General features: G+C 56.5%; 1 protein-coding gene across 1 annotated transcript in view; it reads right to left on the reverse strand.

Moving 5' to 3' along the window:
* The window catches only part of LOC144822056 (unconventional myosin-X-like), a 618,454-nt gene that overhangs the window by 428,724 nt on the left and 171,105 nt on the right, over nt 1-18,625 (reverse strand). Inside the window, exon 10 of the mRNA XM_078679130.1 lies at nt 7,938-8,056. Within this exon, the coding sequence (XP_078535256.1) occupies nt 7,938-8,056 (119 nt within the window). The remainder of the gene's footprint in view (nt 1-7,937; nt 8,057-18,625) is intronic.

Raw genomic sequence — 18,625 nt, forward strand, 5'->3', positions numbered from 1 at the left:
GGCTGGTCTGACACTATTCACTGTACAGAGGCTGGTCTGACACTAAGCACCATGCGGAGGATGGTCTGAGACTATGCACCGTGCGGGGGATGGTCTGACACTATGTACCGTATTGGGCTAGTGTGACAATGCACCGTGCGGGGGGTGGTCTGACACTATGCACCGCACGGGGGTGTTCTGAAACTATGCACCGTATGGGGGTTAGTCAGACACTATGCACCGTGCAGGGGCTAGACTGACACTATGCATCGTGCGGGGCCTGGTCTGACACTATGCACCGTAGGGGGGATGGTCAGACACTAATCACCGTACCGAGGATGGTCCGACACGATGCACCATACGGGGATGGTCTGACACTAGGCACCGTGCGCGGGATGGTCTGCCACTATGCACCGTGCGCGGGATGGTCTGCCACTATGCACCGTGCAGGGGCTGGACTGACACCGTGCATCGTGCGGGGCCTGGTCTGACACTATGCACCGTAGGGGGGATGGTCTTACACTATGCACCGTGCAGGGGCAGGTCTGACACTTTGCACCATGCGGGGGATGGTCAGACACTAATCACCGTACCGAGGATGGTCCGACACGATGCACCATACGGGGATGGTCTGACACTAGGCACCGTGCGCGGGATGGTCTGCCACTATGCACCGTGCGCGGGATGGTCTGCCACTATGCACGGAATAGTGGCTGGACTGACCCTATGCATCATGTAGGCGCTGGTCTGACACTATGCACCAAGTGGGTATGGTCTGACACTATGCACCATATGGGGGATGATCCTACACTATGCACCGTGCGGGGGCTGATCTGACACTATGCACGGTATGGTGGCTGGACTGACACTATGCACCATGTAGGCGATGGTCTGACACTATGCACCAAGTGGGTATGGTCTGACACTATGCACCATATGGGGGATGATCTTACACTATGCACCGTGCGTTGGCTGGTCTGGCACTATGCACCATGCATGTGATGGTCGGAACTATGCACCAAGCGGGTATGGTCTGACACTATGCACCGTGCGGGGGCTGGTCTGACACTACGCATGGTTTGGGGGCTGGTCTGACACCATGTACCATCCGGGGGATGATCTGACACTATGCACCAAGCGGGTATGGTCTGACACTATGCACCGTGCGGGGGCTGGTCTGACACTACGCACGGTTTGGGGGCTGGTCTGACACCATGTACCATCCGGGGGATGATCTGACACTATGCACCAAGCAGGTATGGACTGAAATTATGCACCATGCGGGGGACGGTCTGACACTGTGCACCAAGCGGGTATGGTCTGACACTATGCACCATATGGGGGATGGTCTAACACTATGCACCGTGCGGGGGCTGGTCTGACACTATGCACCGTGCTGGTCTTACACTATGCACCGTGCAGGGGCTGGTCCGACACTATGCACCGTACGGGGGCTGGGCTGACACTATGCACCGTACGGGGGCAGGTCTGATTCTATGCATCGTGCGGGGGCTGGTCTGATACTATGCATTGGGCGGGCGCTGGTCTGACACTATGCACCGTGCGGGGGCTGGTCTGACACTATGCACCGTGCGGGGGCTGGTCTGACACTATGCACCGAGCGGGGGCTGACACTATGCACTGTGCTGGTCTGACACTATGCACAGTGCGAGGGCTGGTCTGACACTATGCACCGTGCGAGGGCTGGTCTGACACTATGCACCGTGCGAGGGCTGGTCTGACACTATGCACCGTGCGGGGGCTGGTCTGACACTATGCACCGTGCGGAGGCTAGTCTGACACTATGCACCGTGCGGGGGCTGGTCTGACACTATGCAACGTCCGGGGGCTGGTCTGACACTATGCACCGTGCAGGGGGCTGGTCTGACACTGCACCGTGCAGGGGGCTGGTCTGACACTATGCACCGTGCAGGGGGCTGGTCTGACACTATGCACCGTGCAGGGGGCTGGGCTGACACTATGCACCGTACGGGGGCAGGTCTGATACTATGCATCGGGCGGGGGCTGGTCTGACACTATGCATCGGGCGGGGACTGCTCTGACACTATGCACCATGCGGGGGCTGGTCTGACACTATGCACCGAGCGGGGGCTGGTCTGACACTATGCACCGAGCGGGGGCTGGTCTGACACTATGCACCGAGCGGGGGCTGGTCTGACACTATGCACCGTGCTGGTCTGACACTATGCACTGTGCGGGAGCTTGTCTGACACTATGCACTGCGCGGGGGCTGGTCTGACACAGTGCACCGTGCGAGGGCTGGTCTGACACGATGCACCGTGCGAGGGCTGGTCTGACACTATGCACCGTGCGAGGGCTGGTCTGACACTATGCACCGAGCGGGGGCTGGTCTGACACTATGCACCGTGCGGGGGCTGGTCTGACACTATGCACCGAGCGGGGGCTGGTCTGACACTATGCACCGTGCGGGTCTGGTCTGACACTATGCACCGTGCGGGGGCTGGTCTGACACTATGCACCGTGCGGGGGCTGGCCTGACACTATGCACCGCGCGGAGGCTTGTCTGACACCATGCACCGCGCGGAGGCTGGTCTGACACCATGCACCGCGCGGAGGCTGGTCTGACACCATGCACCGCGCGGAGGCTGGTCTGACACCATGCACTGTGCGTGGGATGGTCTGACACTATGCACCGTGCTGGCCTGACACTATGCACCGTGCGAGGGCTGGCCTGACACTATGCACCGTGCGAGGGCTGGCCTGACACTATGCACCGTGCGGGGGCTGGCCTGACACTATACACCGTGCGAGGGCTGGCCTGACACTATGCACCGCGCGGAAGCTGGTCTGACACCATGCACCGCGCGGAGGCTGGTCTGACACCATGCACTGTGCGTGGGATGGTCTGACACTATGCACTGTGCAGGTCTGACACTATGCACCGTGCTGGCCTGACACTATGCACCGTGCGAGGGCTGGCCTGACACTATGCACCGTGCGGGGGCTGGTCTGACACCATGCACTGTGCGTGGGATTGTCTGACACTATGCACTGTGCGGGTGCTGGTCTGACACTATGCACCGAGCAGGGGCTGACACTATGCACCGTGCTGGCCTGACACTATGCACCGTGCGAGGGCTGGTCTGACACTATGCAGTGCCTTCAATTTACGCCCGAATCTGACTGACTGAGGCTGTTTACGATGTGATTGTTTTGTTCCGATTGTAAAGCGCTGTGAAGTACTCTGGCAAATTCAACGCTATAAATAAAATAAAGCTGCGGGTGATGAGCTGGTGAATGCTGCCCCCGCGTGGTGAGAATCCAAAGCGACAGAGGCGGAGACAGACAGGGGATGAGAGGGGTGGATAATAGACCGACAGAGGCGGAGACAGACAGGGGATGAGAGGGGTGGATAATAGACCGACAGAGGCGGAGACAGACAGGGGATGAGAGGGGTGGATAATAGACCGACAGAGGCGGAGACAGACAGGGGATGAGAGGGGTGGATAATAGACCGACAGAGGCGGAGACAGACAGGGGATACGAGGGGTGGATAATAGACCGACAGAGGCGGAGACAGACAGGGGATACGAGGGGTGTATAATAGACTGACAGAGGAGGAGACAGACAGGGATGAGAGGGGTGGATAATAGACCGACAGAGGCAGAGACAGACAGGGGATACGAGGGGTGGATAATAGACCGACAGAGGCGGAGACAGACAGGGGATACGAGGGGTGGATAATAGACCGACAGAGGCGGAGACAGACAGGGGATACGAGGGGTGTATAATAGACTGACAGAGGAGGAGACAGACAGGGATGAGAGAGGGGGATAATAGACCGATAGAGGCGGAGACAGACAGGGATGAGAGGGGTGGATAATAGACCGACAGAGGAGGAGACAGACAGGGATGAGAGAGGTGGATAATAGACCGATAGAGGCGGAGACAGACAGGGATGAGAGGGGTGGATAATAGACCGACAGAGGAGGAGACAGACAGGGATGAGAGAGGTGGATAATAGACCGATAGAGGCGGAGACAGACAGGGATGAGAGGGGTGGATAATAGACCGACAGAGGAGGAGACAGACAGGGATGAGAGAGGTGGATAATAGACCGATAGAGGCGGAGACAGACAGGGAGGAGAGGGGTGGATAATAGACCGACAGAGGAGGAGACAGACAGGGATGAGAGAGGTGGATAATAGACCGATAGAGGCGGAGACAGACAGGGATGAGAGGGGTGGATAATAGACCGATAGAGGCGGAGACAGACAGGGATGAGAGGGGTGGATAATAGACCGATAGAGGCGGAGACAGACAGGGAGGAGAGGGGTGGATAATAGACCGACAGAGGAGGAGACACACAGGGATGAGAGAGGTGGATAATAGACCGATAGAGGCGGAGACAGACAGGGATGAGAGGGGTGGATAATAGACCGACAGAGGCGGAGACAGACGGGGATGACAGGGGTGGATAATAGACCGACAGAGGCAGAGACAGACAGGAATGAGAGGGGTGGATAATAGACCGACAGAGGCAGAGACAGACAGGGGATACGAGGGGTGTATAATAGACCGACAGAGGCGGAGACAGACAGGGATGAGAGGGGTGGATAATAGACCGACAGAGGCGCAGACAGACAGGGGATACGAGGGGTGGATAATAGACCGACAGAGGCGGAGACAGACGGGGATGACAGGGGTGGATAATAGACCGACAGAGGCGGAGACAGACGGGGATGACAGGGGTGGATAATAGACCGACAGAGGCAGAGACAGACAGGGATGAGAGGGGTGGATAATAGACCGACAGAGGAGGAGACAGACAGGGATGAGAGGGGTGGATAATAGACAGACAGAGGCAGAGACAGACAGGGGATACGAGGGGTGGATAATAGACCGACAGAGGCGGAGACAGACGGGGATGACAGGGGTGGATAATAGACCGACAGAGGCAGAGACAGACAGGGGATACGAGGGGTGGATAATAGACCGACAGAGGCGGAGACAGACAGGGATGAGAGGGGTGGATAATAGACCGACAGAGGAGGAGACAGACAGGGATGAGAGGGGTGGATAATAGACCGACAGAGGCGCAGACAGACAGGGGATACGAGGGGTGTATAATAGACTGACAGAGGCGGAGACAGACAGGGATGACAGGGGTGGATAATAGACAGACAGAGGCAGAGACAGACAGGGGATACGAGGGGTGGATAATAGACCGACAGAGGCGGAGACAGACAGGGATGACAGGGGTGGATAATAGACCGACACAGGCGGAGACAGACAGGGATGAGAGGGGTGGATAATAGACCGATAGAGGCGGAGACAGACAGGGATGAGAGGGGTGGATAATAGACCGACAGAGGCGGAGACAGACAGGGATGAGAGGGGTGGATAATAGACCGACAGAGGCGGAGACAGACAGGGATGAGAGGGGTGGATAATAGACCGACAGAGGCGGAGACAGACAGGGATGAGAGGGGTGGATAATAGACAGACAGAGGCAGAGACAGACAGGGGATACGAGGGGTGGATAATAGACCGACAGAGGCGGAGACAGACAGGGATGAGAGGGGTGGATAATAGACCGACAGAGGCGGAGACAGACAGGGGATACGAGGGGTGGATAATAGACCGACAGAGGCGGAGACAGACAGGGATGAGAGGGGTGGATAATAGACCGACAGAGGAGGAGACAGACAGGGGATACGAGGGGTGGATAACAGACCGACAGAGGCGGAGACAGACAGGGGATGAGAGGGTCGGATAATAGACCGACAGAGGCGGAGACAGACAGGGATGACAGGGGTGGATAATAGACCGACAGAGGCGGAGACAGACAGGGATGAGAGGGGTGGATAATAGACCGACAGAGGCGGAGACAGACAGGGATGACAGGGGTGGATAATAGACCGACAGAGGCGGAGACAGACAGGGATGACAGGGGTGGATAATAGACCGACAGAGGCGCAGACAGACAGGGGATACGAGGGGTGTATAATAGACTGACAGAGGCGGAGACAGACAGGGATGACAGGGGTGGATAATAGACAGACAGAGGCAGAGACAGACAGGGGATACGAGGGGTGGATAATAGACCGACAGAGGCGGAGACAGACAGGGATGACAGGGGTGGATAATAGACCGACAGAGGCGGAGACAGACAGGGATGAGAGGGGTGGATAATAGACCAACAGAGGCGGAGACAGACAGGGATGAGAGGGGTGGATAATAGACCGACAGAGGCGGAGACAGACAGGGATGAGAGGGGTGGATAATAGACCGACAGAGGCGGAGACAGACAGGGGATACGAGGGGTGGATAATAGACCGACAGAGGCGGAGACAGACAGGGGATACGAGGGGTGTATAATAGACTGACAGAGGCGGAGACAGACAGGGATGAGAGGGGTTGATAATAGACAGACAGAGGCAGAGACAGACAGGGGATACGAGGGGTGGATAATAGACCGACAGAGGCGGAGACAGACAGGGATGAGAGGGGCGGATAATAGACCGACAGCGGCGGAGACAGACAGGGATGAGAGGGGTGGATAATAGACCGACAGCGGCGGAGACAGACGGGGGATACCTGGGGTGGATAATAGACCGACAGAGGCAGAGACAGACAGGGGTGAGAGGGGTGGATAATAGACCGACAGAGGCGGAGACAGACAGGGGATACCTGGGGTGGATAATAGACCGACAGAGGCGGAGACAGACAGGGGTGAGAGGGGTGGATAATAGACCGACAGAGGCAGAGACAGACAGGGGATACCTGGGGTGGATAATAGACCGACAGAGGCGGAGACAGACAGGGGTGAGAGGGGTGGATAATAGACCGACAGAGGCAGAGACAGACGGGGGATACCTGGGGTGGATAATAGACCGACAGAGGCAGAGACAGACAGGGCAGAGAGGGGTGGATAATAGACCGACAGAGGCGGAGACAGACAGGGGATACCTGGGGTGGATAATAGACCGACAGAGGCGGAGACAGACAGGGGTGAGAGGGGTGGATAATAGACCGACAGAGGCGGAGACAGACAGGGGATACCTGGGGTGGATAATAGACCGACAGAGGCGGAGACAGACAGGGGTGAGAGGGGTGGATAATAGACCGACAGAGGCGGAGACAGACAGGGGATACCTGGGGTGGATAATAGACCGACAGAGGCAGAGACAGACAGGGGTGAGAGGGGTGGATAATAGACCGACAGAGGCAGAGACAGACAGGGGTGAGAGGGGTGGATAATAGACCGACAGAGGCAGAGACAGACAGGGGATGAGAGGGGTGGATAATAGACCGACAGAGGCAGAGACAGACAGGGGTGAGAGGGGTGGATAATAGACCGACAGAGGCGGAGACAGACAGGGGATACCTGGGGTGGATAATAGACCGACAGAGACAGACAGGAACAGGAGAGGATGGGGGAGGAGGGGGTGGGGGAAGTGTGGTGTAAAGTCTGAGAAGTGTCAGGGTCGCATCCACTCATCCTCCTTTGGAACGAGAAACACGTCCAGAAATTGTTTCAAAATATACATAATGATTTACGTGGACTTTGGGAAGTCCCCCCCGCGCCCCCCCTCCTAGCCCCCCTGCGGCGGCCGTATCTGGAGCATTCCTCACGCACCAAAACAGTTCCCCTATAGTGAGGCACCGACCATCAAGACCCCGGCCTCACCCTCCCAAGAACCTCGACATACAAGAGGCACGAGAAGGGATGGGCAATCGCCATTTTGAGTGACTAAGATAGAACAGCTGTCAGGGAGACGAGGGGGGGGCAGCAGAAAAAGGGGGCGAAGAGGCCAGGGGCACAGCTGGCCTTCAACAGAGGGGCACAGACAGAAGGAAGGGGGGGCAGCGAGGTAGAGAGAGACGTGGATCTCACTAATGGGCACAAAGAAGGAGCCCCCCAAACAAGACGGGGGGGGGGGGGAGTCAGCAGGCCCACCGAGCCCTCTTACCTGCTCCAGGGTCAGGGGGGAGCTGATCTCTTCTCCTCGCAGGATCAAGGAGCGCTGGGTCAGCGCCTCGGACAGCAGGAAGGGGTCCAGGCCCAGCAGGTCACTGGCAGTGCCCACCACTGGGGAGAAGAGAGAGGGGGTCACTGGGGGGGCTGCAGGGGGAGCTGCAGAGGACTCAAGGGGGGTGAGAGGGAGGCGGGCTGTACCCCAATTCGGCCAGCACCAACCCACAATGCATCTCAGCAAGCAACAGAAAAACAAACTGCAACCCCAGCCAATCAACCCCTCCAACCCTCACGGTATCTCAGCAAACAGAAGAAACTGCAACCCCCGTCAAGCAGCACCCACCTCAAAGCATCTCAGCAGGCATCAGAAGAACAAACTGCAACCCCCGTCAATCAACCCCTCCAACCCTCACGGTATCTCAACAAGCCACTGCAGGAGAGTAAACTACAACCCCTGTCTAGCAGCACCCAGCCACCCTCAAGGCATCTCAGCAAACAGCAGGAGAGCAAACTGCAACCCCTGTCAACCACCCCACCCCCTTAAATGCATACCAGCAAGCAACAGAAGAACAAACTGCAACCCCAGTCAATCAACCCCTCCAACCCTCACGGTATCTCAGCAAACAGAAGAAACTGCAACCCCCGTCAAGCAGCACCCACCTCAAAGCATCTCAGAAGGCATCAGAAGAACAAACTGCAACCCCCGTCAATCAACCCCTCCAACCCTCACGGTATCTCAGCAAACAGAAGAAACTGCAACCCCCGTCAAGCAGCACCCACCTCAAAGCATCTCAGCAGGCATCAGAAGAACAAACTGCAACCCCAGCCAATCAACCCCTCCAACCCTCACGGTATCTCAGCAAACAGAAGAAACTGCAACCCCCGTCAAGCAGCACCCACCTCAAAGCATCTCAGCAGGCATCAGAAGAACAAACTGCAACCCCCGTCAATCAACCCCTCCAACCCTCACGGTATCTCATCAAACAGAAGAAACTGCAACCCCCGTCAAGCAGCACCCACCTCAAAGCATCTCAGCAGGCATCAGAAGAACAAACTGCAACCCCCGTCAATCAACCCCTCCAACCCTCACGGTATCTCAAACAGAAGAAACTGCAACCCCCGTCAAGCAGCACCCACCTCAAAGCATCTCAGCAGGCATCAGAAGAACAAACTGCAACCCCCGTCAATCAACCCCTCCAACCCTCACGGTATCTCAGCAAACAGAAGAAACTGCAACCCCCGTCAAGCAGCACCCACCTCAAAGCATCTCAGCAGGCATCAGAAGAACAAACTGCAACCCCTGTCAATCAACCCCTCCAACCCTCACGGTATCTCAGCAAACAGAAGAAACTGCAACCCCCGTCAAGCAGCACCCACCTCAAAGCATCTCAGCAGGCACCAGAAGAACAAACTGCAACCCCAGCCAATCAACCCCTCCAACCCTCACGGTATCTCAGCAAACAGAAGAAACTGCAACCCCCGTCAAGCAGCACCCACCTCAAAGCATCTCAGCAGGCATCAGAAGAACAAACTGCAACCCCCGTCAATCAACCCCTCCAACCCTCATGGTATCTCAGCAAACAGAAGAAACTGCAACCCCCGTCAAGCAGCACCCACCTCAAAGCATCTCAGCAGGCATCAGAAGAACAAACTGCAACCCCAGCCAATCAACCCCTCCAACCCTCACGGTATCTCAGCAAACAGAAGAAACTGCAACCCCCGTCAAGCAGCAGCCACCTCAAAGCATCTCAGCAGGCATCAGAAGAACAAACTGCAACCCCAGCCAATCAACCCCTCCAACCCTCACGGTATCTCAGCAAACAGAAGAAACTGCAACCCCCGTCAAGCAGCACCCACCTCAAAGCATCTCAGCAGGCATCAGAAGAACAAACTGCAACTCCCGTCAATCACCCCCTCCCACACTCAAGGCATCTCAATAAGCCACTGCAGGAGAGCAAACTACACCCCCTGTCTAGCAGCACCCAGCCACCCTCAAGGCATCTCAGCAAACAGCAGGAGAGCAAACTGCAACCCCTGTCAATCACCCCACCCCCTTCAATGCATCCCAGCAGGCAACAGAAGAACATACTGCAACCCCTATCAATTATCCCCCAACTTCCCTTAAAGGTGTCTCAGCAGAGGAGAGCAAACTACAACCCCTGTCAATCAGCCCCATCCTCAATACATCTCAGCAGGCAACAGAAGAACAAACTGCAACCCCTGTCTATCAGCCCCACCCTCAATGCATCTCAGCAGGCAACAGAAGAACATACTGCAACCCCTGTCAATCAGCCCCACCCTCAATGCATCTCAGCAAGCAACAGCAGGAGAGCAAACTACAACCCCTGTCAATCACCCCACCCCCCTTCAAGACATCTCAGCAAGCAACAGAAGAACACACTGCAACCCCTGTCAATCAGCACCACCCTCAATGCATCTCAGCAGGTAACAGAAGAACATACTGCACCCCCTGTCAATCAGCCCCACCCTCAATGCATCTCAGCAGGCAACAGAAGAACAAACTGCAACCCCTGTCAATCAGCCCCACCCTCAATGCATCTCAGCAGGCAACAGAAGAACATACTGCAACCCCTGTCAATCAGCCCCACCCTTCATGCATCTCAGCAAACCAGAGAAGAAGAAACTGCAACCCCTGTCAATCACCCCCTTCCACACTCAAGGCATCTCAGCAAGCAACAAAAGAACAAACTGCAACCCCTGTCAATCACCCCACCCCCTTCAATGCATCTCAGCAAGCACCAGAACACACTACAGCCCCTGTCAATCACCCCACCCCCTTCAAGACATCTAAGCAAGCAACAGAAGAACACACTGCAACCCCTGTCAATCACCCCCGCCCACAATGCATCCCAGAGGAGAGCACACTACAACCCCAGTCATTCAGCCCCACCCTCAATACATCTCAGCAGGAAACAGAAGAACAAACTGCAACCCCTGTCAATCAGCCCCACCCTCAATGCATCTCAACAGGCAACAGAAGAACATACTGCAACCCCTGTCAATCAGCCCCACCCACAATGCATCTCAGCAAGCAACAGAAGAACAAACTGCAACCCCTGTCAAGCAGCCTCACCCTCAATGCATCTCAGCAAGCAACAAAAGAAGAAACTGCAACCCCCGTCAAGCAGCACCCACCTCAAAGCATCTCAGCAAGCAACAGAAGAACAAACTGAAACCCCTGTCAATCAGCCCGCACCCCCTTCAAGGCATCTCAGCAAGCAACAGAAGAACAAACTGCAACCCCTGTCAATCAGCCCACACCCCCTTCAAGGCATCTCAGCAAGCAACAAAAGAAGAAACTGCAACCCCTGCCAATCACCCCCTCCCACACTCAAGGCATCTCAACAAGCCACTGCAGGAGAGCAAACTACAACCCCTGTCTAGCAGCACCCAGCCACCCTCAAGGCATTTCAGCAAACAAGAAAAGAAGAAACTGCAACCCCTGTCAACCACCCCCTCCCACACTCAATGCATCTCAGCAAGCCACTTCAGGAGAGCAAACTACAACCCCTGTCTAGCAGCACCCAGCCACCCTCAAGGCATCTCAGCAAACAGCAGGAGAGCAAACTGCAACCCCTGTCAACCACCCCACCCCCTTCAATGCATCTCAGCAAGCAACAGAAGAAGCAACTGCAACCCCCTCCCACAGTCAAGGCATCTCAGCAAACAAGAGAAGAAGAAACTGCAACCCCTGTCAATCACCCCCTTCCACACTCAAGGCATCTCAACAAGCCACTGCAGGAGAGCAAACTACAACCCCTGTCTAGCAGCACCCAGCCACCCTCAAGGTGTTGGACTTTGGCCCTTAGGGCAGGTTCACCCCGAGACTTTTTGCTTGAAATGGTGACCTGGAGATGGTGATTTTTGGATTCTGCGCACTTTCACTGTGTCCCAGTGGAAAGTGCGTGCGCACTCTGAGTGCATGTGCTGAGCTAGGCCTGCCCGCCCATAGGAATGCATGGGGAATGTATGTGTCCCTGGTAGTTCCTGATGCGTGGGGTGTACAGGCTTGAGTCTGGTATGTGTGAACTCGTGTGAGTGAATGCTGCGCAACGGTGTATGCAGCATGTATGTGTCTAGTAGGGAAGCGCCATTTCTAGACATGGCTGTACGTGTGCTGTGAGGGTGCTGGCGTGTGATTGGCTGGAGCTGGCTGGCATGCCAGGCTCCAGGAAGTCTGGATGGGTCTGCCCGGTGGTGAGTGGGAGATCTGCATGAGTAATGTGTGGGAGGAGTGTACCTGTGTCCTGGATGGGCTGGGTTTTCCCCACACAATGCTGGCTCCGCCCCCCTGTGGTGTGTCTAATGACCCAAGCCCTGCCAGTGAATAGAGAGGGTGGTTGAGGTAAACAGAGTACTCAAGAACCAGCTGCGACTGGTTCCGCCCCCACTCTGCACCCTCAAACAAAGGAATGCACTGTATAAAAATGGGGCTGTGTCCCCACAGAAGTTGTTCTCTTCCAGGATCCTGAGGGGGCTGTTGCTGCTGCTGGGCCAGAGGACCGCCACTTGGGGTGTCTCCCTGCCTGGAGACCCAGTGAGCTGGCTCTGGGCCCAGCCTTGTCCCCCCTGCCTGCCCAAGGACTGCTGGGACTCTGCCCTGCTTGCTGAGGGCACCTGGGACCTTTATTTTACTTATAGCGCCTGGGAGCGCTCTATGTTGGTCCTCTAGCGCTTGGGAGCGCTTGATTTTGTTCTAGCGCTTGAGAGCGCTGTATTTGGCATTTAGCGCAGGGAGCGCTGTAAATTGCCTTTTAGCGCTGAGGAGCGCTTTGCCTGCCTAGCGAGTGCCCACCTCGCTTATTTTGGTTAAATTGCCCCCTGGCAGGTGCCCACCCTGCCAGGGACCTTGCCGCTATATTTTAAGTTTACCTCGAGGGAGCCCACTCCTCGGTAAACTCATCCCCCACCTACGAGTGTTTGGAACGGGCCGCCGCGCTGCCCGCGACGACCCGGAAGTGCAGGGCCCGTCGGCCAATCACAGCGCGGCCCCGGGGGAAGCGACCGGAAGTCCCGCCCCGCAGCCGCGACCTGGGAGTCAGGCAGGCCGGGGGCAGGAGAGAGGCAGGCGGAAGCTGTTGCCTGCCGGGGCTCCGGTGCCGGAAGGAGAGCCCCGCGCTGCACGCGGAGGAGTGCAGGAGAGAGAGGAGAGCTGCAGCGCCAGAACCCGGTGAGTGCTGGTGCCTTGGAAAGGAGAGGGGGGCGTCGGGACACATTGCCGGTGTCCGCCCCGCCCCCTCTCATTACCGCGACCTCAGGGGCAGTTTCCTTTTGTTTCTGAGCGGCCCCGGTTGGCAGAGGGCCGCTCCAACGACCTGAGGGCCCATTTGTTGGTGAGCCTGAGAGGCTCAGGGGCCCAAATGCCATTTCGAGTCCCCCGGGAGGGACTCCAACGCTAGTGACGGGCCCAGAGAGGCTCGTGTAGGCATTGTTGGTTCGAAGAGCCTGCGAGGCTCAGGGGGCATTTGGTGTCTGTGGTGGAGTGGCCCCAGAAGGCCCTACCTTGCCCCACCTTCTTGCGAGCCCCGAGAGGCTCAGGGGCAGTCCATTTGTTTAGAGCCTAGAGAGGCTCCCACGTGGCCCCCTCAATTGCACCAGTTGCCCAGCACTTTGTGGGCAACTGCTACGTTTAGGACCCTGACACTGGACACAGGGCGTCCTAGCCCCAACAAGGCCAGAGGGCCTAGGGACAGTCACAGAGGGTGACTTACGTGAGTTTGGCGCAATTGTACTTTCTATGCACCTCTGAATGTATTGTTTATGCGTCATGTGCCTTTACACCTCTGAATGAATGTCATGCATTGCATCATGTGTTTTCCTCTTACACCCCTACAGGTATTGTGATACATAGGTGGTTGTTTTCTCCCTAGTACAGGTGGTGCTAGTGAGGTCCTGGTTACCAGTGATTACTGGTTGTGTGCTATTTTGTGCTATATTCTATGTACTAAGTGCTATTTCTGAAAGTGCTACTTCTGATTCCTGACAGTGGTCCAGGTGGCCCTGTCTTGTACATATCCCCTGTAAATTCTGCCCGTGCCTCTGGCACATTGTAAAGTGTGTGTTTTATCTAATGTGTTTTGGTGTAATACAAAGGCTATTTTTTGTATAACCTTGTGTGGAGTTTCCTTTGTGGTGGGCCTTTGGTTGTTGTTGCTGGGGTGCGTGCGCAAATACTTAGCCTACATCGCCTCCAAGTTTAGCCTTGCTGCTCGCGCCACGTTACCTAGAGGGTGAGTAGGGGTTATCTTGGCGTGTAACTCCCTTGCCCTGACTTGGGTGTGGTGGTCTCTGACTGACTTTGGCGAAAGCCCTGGCCAGCCAGGGATCCCATTTCCAACATTGGTGGCAGCGGTGGGATAAGGATTTGTGTTTGCGTTGTACCTTAGTAGTAACTGGCCATACCACAAAACTCTGCATTTTAGATGACCACATTTTAGGGGATTGTTTTGGAAGTTCCATTGTTTCTTCTCCTGAAGAGTGTCATTTGATTGTGTTCAGTACATTTGTCCCCCGCCCTGCTTCCAGAGTTTGGTACCTGTGTCGCTTTTGGTCAGGTTGAGAAGTCAGGGGTGGTAGAAACTGCCTTACCGATCCGAGGGGAGGGTGTGTGTGGATGAATGGTGTGTTTTCCTGGACGCATGAGTATGAGTTCTCTTTGATAAGGAGATTGTTGAAGTTCTGGAATTGTGTACTCTTACTTCAGATTGTTAAGTCCCCTGTGTTGCACGTGTCTGTGAGCATCTTGCCAAGATGGAGTCTGCTTTTAATGTCTGGGGTCTGTTTTTGCATGAACTGAGAGAGTTTTGCGAAGAGAGAGACATTGCAGTGAATGAGTCAGACACCCAGTCCCAACTTAGGGGTAACCTGATCCAATGGCAGGAGGATGACTGGGAGCGTGAGCACAGTGCGGAGAGGGCCCGGGTCTCACACCATGAGGGTGGTGGGTCAGAGGGGAGCCCTGAAGAGTCTGAGGAGGAAGAAGATGATAGCACAGGGACGCCAGCAGATAGTGAGGACCCCATAGATAGGGAGTCCCTTGCTGGGTCCAGTTTAGGAGGCAGCGCCTCATCCCTTTACCTGTCCCCAGAGGAGCTGGAAGATAGGAGGAGAGAAAGGGAGCACCAGCTGGCTTTAGAGAGGCTCAGGTTGGAGCATGCCCAGGCTATGGCACAGCTGGGCATTAGAAAGCAACAGCTGGAGGTTAAGAAGCAACAGCTAGAGACCGAGAGGGTCTTAGCGCAGGAAAGGATAGAGGAGGCTGAGAGGGCCGCCCCCAGAGGCGAAGTAGCTTTGGAGGGTAGACTATCCCCTGCGCGCAGTGTTGAGTTTCTGGATCCCCCAGGGAGGGTTGAGTCCAGTGGTGGCAGCTATTTAAATCTCAGTCTAGAAAGTCCCAGTTCCCAGAGTATGGTTCCTGTTTCCCCAGAGGAGGAGAATAGGTTGAGGTTTAGGAACCTTAGGAAACCGTCTCATCAGTCTTGGGAAGACTTTGAGGATGACTGTTGTAGAGCCCTGTGTGATTGGGTACGGGAGCCCACGAAATGTGATTGGGACCTATTGTTCGATATGTTACTCAGAGAGCAGTTGCTCAGTTGTTGTTCACCAGGGTTGCGCCAACACCTGTTAGGGTGTGGATTGTCTGAACCATGTGAGCTGGCAGAGGAAGCAGACCGCTGGGAAGGGACCAGAGGTTCTGTAGAGTCATTGGTGAGTGACTCCAAAAGTAGTGGGTCAGGGATCTTCCAGCCCAGCGTGGTGGAAGAGGCTCAGTGTAGCCCAGCGAGGTCCCAGTATAGTGAGAAGGGTGGAGGGGCTGACTGCCTGGCTCAGTGGAGCAGGAGTCAGTGGGTGGCTGAGAGCCCCCAGAGGCCCGAAGCCCTGTCTCAGAACCTGGGTGGTTTCTTGAGGGAACACCAGGTTGGGGACCTAGGCTGTCCTGTTAGTCCACTTGAGGAGGATCTCCTAGTGAGTAGAGGACCTGGAGTGTCTGTAACCAGAGCTCCTGTGGTTCTAGAGTCTGGCAGTACCGCTCCGGTAGGGAGGGTACAGGAGTCCGGAGTGAGGAGTGATTGGGAGAGTTCCCCAGTGGAAGGACCAGTGGGTCAGGGACTACCCAGTTGGGCTAGGTTCCCGTGTAGTGACCATGGTAACAACACTTCTGGTCTGGGGGATCTTCACGCACTGTCAGGTGGACAGAGGGCGGGAGATCTGCGCCAGACAGACAGTCACACAACAGATGTGACATTTGTTAGCCTCAGGGGGATGGAGTGTAAGTCCCCAGAAGTCCTGGAGTGCCAGGCAATTGTTCCACCGAAGGTTTTAGACCAGAGGTTGGAAGGCCAGGTTCAGGATCAGCCTGACCTGAAGGGTAGGACGACTGTAACCAGTGTCCTGACCAGTTCTTCTTCCAGAGGAACTTCTCCAGGTGGGAGAGGGCAGACCTCTGGAAGGGGGTGCAGAGGGTGGGAGAGCCCACCTCTGACCCCGGTGCAACCTGAGTGGATTAGCCCTGGGTTGGAATGGCGTTCTAGGGGTACCCCTCGCAGAGGGAGGAGGAACCCTAGGAGAAGAGGTAGGGGGAGGAGAGCCTTCCCTGAGACTCCTGGTCCGCCTGAGGTTGTAGGCCTTAGGCTGGAGAACCAGTGGCAGTCTAGTCCTGTCTTGCAGACAGGAAGAGTGGAAAATGGCTCCTATGTGCCAGGGGTTACTACCCCCCACTCTGCGAATTGGCATGGACCAGTGGCACCTGGGTGGCTCAGGGCCTGGTCCTGGCCGCGGACAACTTGGGAGTACCAGTGGGGTAGCCCAGTTGGTCCAGACAGTGTGTTTAGAAGGAATCCCATGGGTTCACCGTGGCGTAGAACAGGAGGGTGTCCCTGCAGTTGTGGGCCCGCGTCCGTGTTCTATCGCCCCAAGCAGGGAAGTCCATCACGGTGGTGATTGGTCTCCCCTGCGTTTTGGCTGGAAGGGGGTTATGTTGGACTTTGGCCCTTAGGGCAGGTTCACCCCGAGACTTTTTGCTTGAAATGGTGACCTGGAGATGGTGATTTTTGGATTCTGCGCACTTTCACTGTGTCCCAGTGGAAAGTGCGTGCGCACTCTGAGTGCATGTGCTGAGCTAGGCCTGCCCGCCCATAGGAATGCATGGGGAATGTATGTGTCCCTGGTAGTTCCTGATGCGTGGGGTGTACAGGCTTGAGTCTGGTATGTGTGAACTCGTGTGAGTGAATGCTGCGCAACGGTGTATGCAGCATGTATGTGTCTAGTAGGGAAGCGCCATTTCTAGACATGGCTGTACGTGTGCTGTGAGGGTGCTGGCGTGTGATTGGCTGGAGCTGGCTGGCATGCCAGGCTCCAGGAAGTCTGGATGGGTCTGCCCGGTGGTGAGTGGGAGATCTGCATGAGTAATGTGTGGGAGGAGTGTACCTGTGTCCTGGATGGGCTGGGTTTTCCCCACACAATGCTGGCTCCGCCCCCCTGTGGTGTGTCTAATGACCCAAGCCCTGCCAGTGAATAGAGAGGGTGGTTGAGGTAAACAGAGTACTCAAGAACCAGCTGCGACTGGTTCCGCCCCCACTCTGCACCCTCAAACAAAGGAATGCACTGTATAAAAATGGGGCTGTGTCCCCACAGAAGTTGTTCTCTTCCAGGATCCTGAGGGGGCTGTTGCTGCTGCTGGGCCAGAGGACCGCCACTTGGGGTGTCTCCCTGCCTGGAGACCCAGTGAGCTGGCTCTGGGCCCAGCCTTGTCCCCCCTGCCTGCCCAAGGACTGCTGGGACTCTGCCCTGCTTGCTGAGGGCACCTGGGACCTTTATTTTACTTATAGCGCCTGGGAGCGCTCTATGTTGGTCCTCTAGCGCTTGGGAGTGCTTGATTTTGTTCTAGCGCTTGAGAGCGCTGTATTTGGCATTTAGCGCAGGGAGCGCTGTAAATTGCCTTTTAGCGCTGAGGAGCGTTTTGCCTGCCTAGCGAGTGCCCACCTCGCTTATTTTGGTTAAATTGCCCCCTGGCAGGTGCCCACCCTGCCAGGGACCTTGCCGCTATATTTTAAGTTTACCTCGAGGGAGCCCACTCCTCGGTAAACTCATCCCCCGCCTACGAGTGTTTGGAACGGGCCGCCGCGCTGCCCGCGACGACCCGGAAGTGCAGGGCCCGTCGGCCAATCACAGCGCGGCCCCGGGGGAAGCGACCGGAAGTCCCGCCCCGCAGCCGCGACCTGGGAGTCAGGCAGGCCGGGGGCAGGAGAGAGGCAGGCGGAAGCTGTTGCCTGCCGGGGCTCCGGTGCCGGAAGGAGAGCCCCGCGCTGCACGCGGAGGAGTGCAGGAGAGAGAGGAGAGCTGCAGCGCCAGAACCCGGTGAGTGCTGGTGCCTTGGAAAGGAGAGGGGGGCGTCGGGACACATTGCCGGTGTCCGCCCCGCCCCCTCTCATTACCGCGACCTCAGGGGCAGTTTCCTTTTGTTTCTGAGCGGCCCCGGTTGGCAGAGGGCCGCTCCAACGACCTGAGGGCCCATTTGTTGGTGAGCCTGAGAGGCTCAGGGGCCCAAATGCCATTTCGAGTCCCCCGGGAGGGACTCCAACGCTAGTGACGGGCCCAGAGAGGCTCGTGTAGGCATTGTTGGTTCGAAGAGCCTGCGAGGCTCAGGGGGCATTTGGTGTCTGT

This window comes from Lissotriton helveticus, chromosome 3_1 (genome assembly GCF_964261635.1).
Source record: "Lissotriton helveticus chromosome 3_1, aLisHel1.1, whole genome shotgun sequence".
Classification (NCBI taxonomy): Eukaryota; Metazoa; Chordata; class Amphibia; order Caudata; family Salamandridae; genus Lissotriton; species Lissotriton helveticus.